A 7,983-nucleotide genomic window follows, 5' to 3' on the forward strand; every position below is an offset into this window, starting at 1 on the left:
AACGTTATAATACATCAGTTTCGTCGTGGTGTAACGTCGTTTGGCGATAAATAAATATTTACGATTAATTTAAAATCTATCAGTCTCAACATTTAACCCTGCCTAAAAGGGAAAGAAGATGGTCATGCGAGTTTGCTCTTACACAAATTGGGTCCTAACTAAGGCACGCATACACCATGATTTCTAGACATTGATTTCAGAACAATAAATCAATTTCTGGAAATTATGTGTAACAGAAATTCGCATTAAACTTCCATTAAGATTGCTCCAGTTATTGATATTAACTTCGATCACGATTTCATCGCAGATAAGAATATTCACATCGAATAATTTATTCGACAATCTGAACAATTTGTCTTTTTTGCTAATCAGCGATGAAACCGTAATCAAAGAACCTATCCAACAATTTTCGAGTCCGACTGGAGCAATGATTCCTTTAAATGGAATATAAGGGCCCTCACTTATAAATAAAATCGTACATCCTAAATTATATCTAAAAAAAAAGCATGTTCGGTTCATTCGGGAAGTTTTAAGTTTCACTGTTAAAGACGGTAGACGAAATTCCTTCGATCGGAATTGAACGCCCTTGATTCCGGTCGAGTTTAAAACGAAATCAATTTAAGCCTAAAACTTTCCACACAAGCGCAGATTTCACGGGATACAGGGAAGGTACTGTTTCGTTAAAAGCCATTTAGAGATTCTATGGGAACGTGCTAAAACAATGGTTCACTAATAATTTAATTATACATAATGTAGAAATGTAATAATTAATTAAATAAAATTTAAATTGCAATATTGTAAACATAAATGAACGTGCCTTTGTCAATGCAATAAATTGACTTGTAATATTTTGCATAATAGTTGAAAATTCTTTAAAGTTTACATTTTACTTATCGATGCTAATAATTCTTCTTGAATTGCAGAAAATTTAAAATAAATGAAATCATCATATCGGCATTATTAAATCTATTCCTTCTCGACGTAATAAAAATAAGGATTTGCTTTGATTGATCGATTGAAGTATTATTTGGGCTAAGAATAGAAATCGGAACCATTGTTTTACTGTTTCTCTTTAACTGATCGTGCTGATACGAATTTCTTGATTATTTTTAAAACCTTTGCGTTGGCTCTTCCTCTTGCAATTCAATTCCTCCTGTATTTCCAACAACGATTTTCCTTTCGTTTCCGGGACAACGAAAAGTATGAATGCGATCCCGAGGTAGCAACTTATCGCGAACCAACCGAAAGAAGTATAAATTCCGCAAGAATCCGAAACGACTTGGTACATTTTCGAAACGAAGAACGCTAATAAGGAGGCCCACACATTCGCAGTACACACAGCAATTCCTTTGATATTTGTAGGAAAAAGTTCCCCAAGCATCATGTAAGACAACGGGTTCAAACCTAACGCGACGAACAATTCGTACAATATTACAGAGACATGAAGAGCCCAACCAAAATTGGACACATTTATCAACACGAAGAATTTCAGGAAATAAAACGTCCCAGCGACTGTCAAAGTTAATCCAGAGAGTAACGTCGTAACAAGGAGCAGCGGTCTGCGTCCTAATCTATCTACCAAAACCGCGGCCCCGACGCCGGCTATTAATTGAACGACGCTGAGGACAATCACCGCTATTGGGGCAGGTAAACCATTATCGCCCTCCTCAAGCATTTCTTGTGTATACGACTCGATCGCGGCCAAACCGCTGAACTGCAGCACGAACTGAAGACCGAACCCGATCAAAACCGCTTTCCTGTTACCTGGCGTGTCGAATAGATTCCATATATGTCCTCTGTCGCTTAGATCGCGTACCACGGTCTTCTGCATCTGCTCCATGTCCTCTTCAAGTTCGTCCTCCGTGGCGTACCACTTGAGCTGCTTGAGACTGCTCATCGCTTGGTCCTCGCGGTTTGTCATCAGCAAATAGTACGGTGATTCCGGCATCCAGATGAACGTCAGGAAGAAGATCACCGATATCGCGCTGCAGCTGTACGCGAGACCCTCGTACGAGACGAACGGACCGATCGCGTGGGCGTACAGCTCGCCGAAAGTCACCATCAACTTGATGAGAGAACCCAGCGAGCCTCTGATGTTCTTGTCGGCGATCTCGCCGATATACATCGGGCACGCCACGTACGCAACGCCGAGCCCGATGCCAGCGATGAACCTCGACACGTACAGGATGTAAGGCTCCCAGGCTAAGATAATTAGGATCCAGCTAACGGTGAGTGGGATACCACCTAACAGGAGGCACGTTTTACGACCGAACCAATCTACGATGAAACCGGCGAGTATATTGCCCGGTACCGAGCCGAGGAGAACGAGCGAGGCGATCCACGAGGCATCGTCCGAGGTTATTACCAGATGGGAGTCTGGAGACTTTAATTTTGGTAATATTGGCGATGTCCAGCCGATGTGAGTACCCGAAATAGCCGCGGACAAGGTGGCTATGAGGAGAGAAGAAAATATTGAACGTCGTGTGTACGAAAAGAGACGTGAATGTATAATGAATATGACTTCTGCATATCATCGAGGTAAGAACTTGAATGTAAAATGTTATAATGATCGATCGAGGCATTTGTTTTGTCAATAATAAATAATTAAATGAATACCTGTAATCGCAGCTAAATATTGTGGCAACCATTTGATTTGCGATTTGTTCATCTTTCTTATTTCTTCTTTTACGGACTGTAACATTCATCAAATTGAATTGTCTCATATTTCTCATTTATTACACATCTTAACTGTTTTGTTTTCATTGCATTTTTTGTGTAATACAAATATTCGCTTTAAATAATAAAATGTGATAATAATCAAATTTATGAGATTTAGGAAGTTAGGTTTCGTGTTGATCAACGATAATAGTTGTCGCGAAACTTACAGAGATAGCGATGAAACGTAATAAAGCCACCAGGAAGAACAATGATTTTGTATTGGCCTCCTTCGTGCCTCTTTTTAACGCATTATAGACGGACTGGAAGCTTAATCGCGATGTACTACATTTTATATGTCGGTTTTATCAGTTGTCTTGTTATCACAACCGAATCTCTCGTAATGTTCACTACGCTACTAGTCTCATTTGACTACATTAGTGGAAAGCCAAGAGTGGGTGAAAAGAGGTAATTAAAATGCAGTTTAACCGTGTTCGAAGATATCTTATCATATTTTTAATTAGACAAACAACTTCAATTTTTCAAATATAAATATATGTAAAATATATAAATTTGAAAATGTAGAAGATTAAAGTTCGATTTGAGTATGAAGATTTGACAATCTTATTTTCGATAGTCAAAATATATACTTTAAAACATGATAATCATTTTTGAAATACAAATACCGATCTCAAGATACAACTTGTGAATAAGAGATTTATTAAAGTGGTCAGATAACGAATCTAGTGTCACGAAATACTTGTAGATGTTATGTATAATGCGAGAATATTCTGTTTGGATTCGCTCGTAGAAAACCGGAATAATATTTAGGAGGCGCATTACGCAAAAATGTTTATGTAATGTCGTATGATAATGCTGACCCTTTATTACCACTTAGTAAATTTTTATCGAACGACATTTACGGTAATTATATTTTTACGTAATTCCATTGAGTTCTGTCAACTTTTCGTAAAAAGATATGCGCAAATTGAAATTTACGATGTCGGCAGTTCAACGAGTAGAAATACAAATGGCATTCAAATATTTTACACAAGTCTCACAGGCGCAAATAAACGCATACACATTATGCGTTATCTGACGAGTATGAGTTTTGTGCAAAGAACGCCTAGTCTTTGCACATGTTATCATGATAGCTTTATGATGCCTATAATTTTTGTCATGAAAACGAAATAGACCTCGACGTAATGAATATTTTACATTGTATACGTCCATTTAAATATCAATGGAAAATCTTGAACGCTTCGTCAACAGAAATACGCATTTGAACGAGTTATTTTCCATCTCAATTAGATTTGAATCAGCGACTCGACAAGGCGGAAGCATTGAGAGTCGTACGAAACAGTGAAAATATGCCTATTGTCTCAACTAATAAAGCATTTGAAAGTTTGAATTCCGAAAGCATGTTCTTCAGTGCCAATTGTTAGATATGCCGGATTATTAGATTGCACGATCCTATAGTACATATTCAACAACTGAATAAACTGGGATTGACTAGCAGAATAATAAAATTGCGAATATAATGAGAATTGCTTGTTCTGGTCTTGATTTTATTCATGTCAGTAATGTTAAAGTCAAAACTATTTAAAGTCAACACTATGTAATATATAAAATATACCAAAAGTAGAATACGTATTGCGTCTATTTTGTAATAGAAATTATTATTTAAAACCCATTTATTTCATATAAAATAATTAAAAGTGTCTACTTCCAAACCTGTAATTCGGCAAATTCAGTAGCTAATTCTGCTTGATCGCAGCTACGTGCTTATCAAAGTTGGCATATAAAACATAATCTACGTAAACAATCTGCAATCTCCAAATTATGATTCGAAAAAAATGAATTACTTCCGTGCGCAGATGAGAACGACGTTCTGAAATTTCGCGCCGCGGTTTCGAGATCTCGAACTCGTTCGGGCATTCGAGTTGGTTGCAGTGGCTCGGTGGGTGCAAGAAAACCAGTCGTAAAGTGTTTGCATACTCCGAAGGGGCGGCGGAGTTGTTAGTTCACGTACGACGGCGAACCCAACGCTGCCCAACGCGCATGCATTTTTCTTTAATCCCCAGTGTTAGCAACAAAGCGTCCGTAATTCCTGGAAGAGAGTGATCTGACGGGTCGACGTGCCCACACGCGGGTGTATCGTACGAGGAAAGGGAACAGAGCCCCATTTACGAAGATGTGCGGCGGCTTTACGTGCTCCAAGAACGCATTGACGGCGCTAAACATCCTTTACATCGTAAGCTCCCGGAAACGGGGTTGCTGTCTACCACTTCCAACGAATATACACATTTTATATTTAACCGTGTCTTATTCCACTATAAATAAGTGATGCTTGTACGATCCGAATTACTCTTTAGATCGTCTCCGTCTTCGAAAAAATCAGCTTATCTCGCGATTAAACAAACGCAAATAGACGGAGATTGGATTTTTGATACATGATGATATATATAACTTGATAATCAATATAATTGGTGGAGTAATGATAACAATGAATACATCAGGATCTATACTGTGTTTGTATTCAATTATATGTTAATATTTCAGGTTGTTGCATTTATTTTAATCGGTGTCGCTGTTTATGGGAGAGCTTCTGCGTTAGTCACTAATCTCCCTATAATTGGAGGCATTCTAGCATGTGGTGTTATTCTGATTCTAATTTCTATACTTGGCTTAATCGGTGCTGTTAAACACCATCAAGTTCTACTGTTCTTCGTATCCTTTTGTTAATGAATAATTAGTGAACATTTTAGGAATGAGCTATGATACAATCCTTAATATTTATATAGTACATGCTCATTCTCTTCCTGTTATTCTTGATTCAATTCAGCATCGCTTGTGCTTGTCTTGCTGTGAATACCAAGCAACAAGAACAATTGGCAGAACAGGTATAATATTCATTATACAAATTTATTACAGTAAAAGTAACTTTATGTTATTACTGTCATTCTTAGGGCTGGACACGTGTTGGTCATGATTTAAGGGACAAGGTTGAGGAAACCTTCAATTGCTGCGGATTCAATGAAACTGTAATCTCGTTCAAAAGTGATCAGGCAATAGCCTGCAAAGCTGTAAGTATAATCTTCGTATATGCAGTAATGAAAATGATTCATTTTTTGATTAAATCTTTTCAGAAATGTTGTCTGTACCCTACGGAAACCGATTGCGAATGTCCCCCGTGCATGCAAAAGTTACAATCTACCATTGACTATGCCTTTAAATTGTGTGGCAGCATAGGATTGTTCTTCAGCTTTACAGAGGTAAGGACCAACATGCTACTTTATTTTCATGCTGTTCACTTAAATTAATCCAATGTGAAAAATCGATACTGCTTTTGAAACGTTACATCTGTGAATTGTTTCACTTCGTTCGAATGAACAATGTTTTATTTTACATGTTTTAACTTATGTAACCGTTACAGTTTGTTGGTGTTTGGTTGACCGTGCGATACAGGAACCAGAAAGACCCACGAGCTAATCCTAGTGCTTTCCTCTAGTCTAATAGCATCGCTATGTCCTCTGTCACCTCATATGATCCTCCTAATAGATGGTGGGTGTTCTCACGTTAAAATATTTAGAAAAATAGTTCTCATCGATCACTTTATGTACATAACATGACCTCATACGTTCAATCCGGATCAGTTAGTTTCGCTAAATTTAAAAGGTGATTAATTGAAAAGATGATAATTATTTTCCAGGTGATCGCAGCTTTCTTGGCAAGACGTTTCAGAAATCAATTGAATCCGATTCAGAAAGCTGTTTATTTCGTAGCATGAACATAGTTTCTATGGTTTAAGTATAGAAAACATCTTTCCCCCTTTCACTTTAAACGATGGATGAATCTCTAATTTCAATCGCTTTGGTTCATTAACAATGTTTCACTGCTGGAGAGTCGGAGAATTCATTTTCTATTTTGCAGTACTGACAACAATTTGCATCGTATGATGCAAGTATCAAGGAACTGTTTGTCTTTCGCGGCAGTTCATAAATGCTCAACGAGAAAAAAAGGAACAGAACATTTGAAAAACGAAGTCATAGTTTCTAGAACGGATTAGACAAACGATAGCTGAAATGTGTGCTCTAGTCATCCAGTTAGGACAATTATTCTAAGCCTCAATGCGCCTTGTAGTTTAATATTTAGATATTTTATGCAAGCGTGTTTTTACGAAATTTGATTTCCTTTATTTGTCGTAAATAATAACTTGTCTTTGTCCTTAATAGGAGATTTGTTTCCCTTTTGTTTCTTTAAATAAATAATACTTTACTATCATAAGATGTTTCCTATATTTTAGATGCGTCTCGATTTATTCTCATTTTCAATCATTTTTTTTAACGTCCATATAATAATCTTCTTTCGAACTATCTACTCGTAAATAATGCATATAACGCATGAACTTATCAAAAACAATTTCACTCTATCAAATTAATCGGACAAATTTAGAATATAATTATTTTATTGAAAATACGCAAATTCGTTTCAAACTATAAAATACTAGTGATTAGTACTTCGTTAATCAATCAAATATATTAATCCTATAGCAAGAACTATAAGCTACATCGCGATATCAAGACACTATGCTTAGGAATCTTTTATCCTGACATATTATCATAATATACTGCCGTATATATAATAATAATGTCATTACCGTAAAAGTACGTCACTTATAGATTAATCACAGCTTCCTGTAATTTATGTATCGTATTTTAAGAATCTCTTAGATTGTATACCTGAACCTTATGTACCAAGCTTTCGAACAAAATTGCAATTAAAGCTTTCCAATTATTATACAATAATTTAGCTCCTGAATTATTGTACAATAATAATTACCCTATTATAATTTAGACTCGACATATCATACATTATAACAGTAAGTGCAATAAGTGTGTTTAATAGATGCACACTGTTCTAAACATTCCAAGTTCAGTTCCTATTTCTCTTTTCAAATTGTGGATCATCGATAATTGCACATCCACCAATTCGCAGCATGAATTTTCCGAGCAGAAAATATATAGTATTGATTAGAATTAAGAGAAACGTATATCGTATATAAAACTAATGATAAATCGAATTATATATTGTTTCGTACACGTGATTATTAAATGATCTGAAATGAAAATTTTCATCGTACGGTCTAAGAGATCAACAATAAAATAAATCAAAATAGTAAAGAGAAATTGGAATAAAAATCTATTAAAGAAGTAATAAACACGCGTACGTAATTTAGTACTTAATATATTGCTTAATATAATTACGGTGACCATTCGTTCTGTATTCAGCAGCCTGTCCCCAACATTATTTGTTTAAAAAATACGG

General features: G+C 36.1%; 2 protein-coding genes across 3 annotated transcripts; one reads left to right on the top strand and one right to left on the bottom strand.

The window, feature by feature from the left end:
* Positions 1–821: 821 nt before the first annotated feature.
* On the bottom strand, positions 822–3,175 carry LOC108631903 (facilitated trehalose transporter Tret1). Its single transcript, XM_018036120.2, has 2 exons — positions 2,617–3,175; positions 822–2,451 (listed from the first exon to the last, which is right to left on the bottom strand). The coding sequence occupies exons 1-2, from the start codon at positions 2,699–2,701 to the stop codon at positions 1,073–1,075; spliced, it is 1,464 nt and encodes a 487-aa protein (XP_017891609.2). The 5' UTR covers positions 2,702–3,175; the 3' UTR covers positions 822–1,072.
* Positions 3,176–4,606: 1,431 nt separating this feature from the next.
* Tsp97E (Tetraspanin 97E) lies at positions 4,607–7,463 on the top strand. 2 transcript variants are annotated; one of them, XM_018036124.2, is made up of 7 exons: positions 4,610–4,909; positions 5,218–5,385; positions 5,460–5,558; positions 5,625–5,741; positions 5,805–5,930; positions 6,092–6,219; positions 6,368–7,463. In XM_018036124.2, exons 1-6 carry the CDS (start codon positions 4,850–4,852, stop codon positions 6,164–6,166), a joined length of 645 nt encoding a protein of 214 aa, XP_017891613.1. In that variant the 5' UTR covers positions 4,610–4,849; the 3' UTR covers positions 6,167–6,219; positions 6,368–7,463. The 2 variants fall into 2 exon arrangements, with proteins under 2 accessions (XP_026675001.1, XP_017891613.1); XM_026819200.1 differs by having other exon boundaries at positions 4,607–4,909; positions 5,625–5,930.
* Positions 7,464–7,983: the final 520 nt, after the last annotated feature.

Source organism: Ceratina calcarata, unplaced genomic scaffold, assembly GCF_001652005.2.
Source record: "Ceratina calcarata isolate Rehan_Ccalc_2016 unplaced genomic scaffold, ASM165200v1 scaffold97.2, whole genome shotgun sequence".
In the NCBI taxonomy this organism is placed as follows: Eukaryota; Metazoa; Arthropoda; class Insecta; order Hymenoptera; family Apidae; genus Ceratina; species Ceratina calcarata.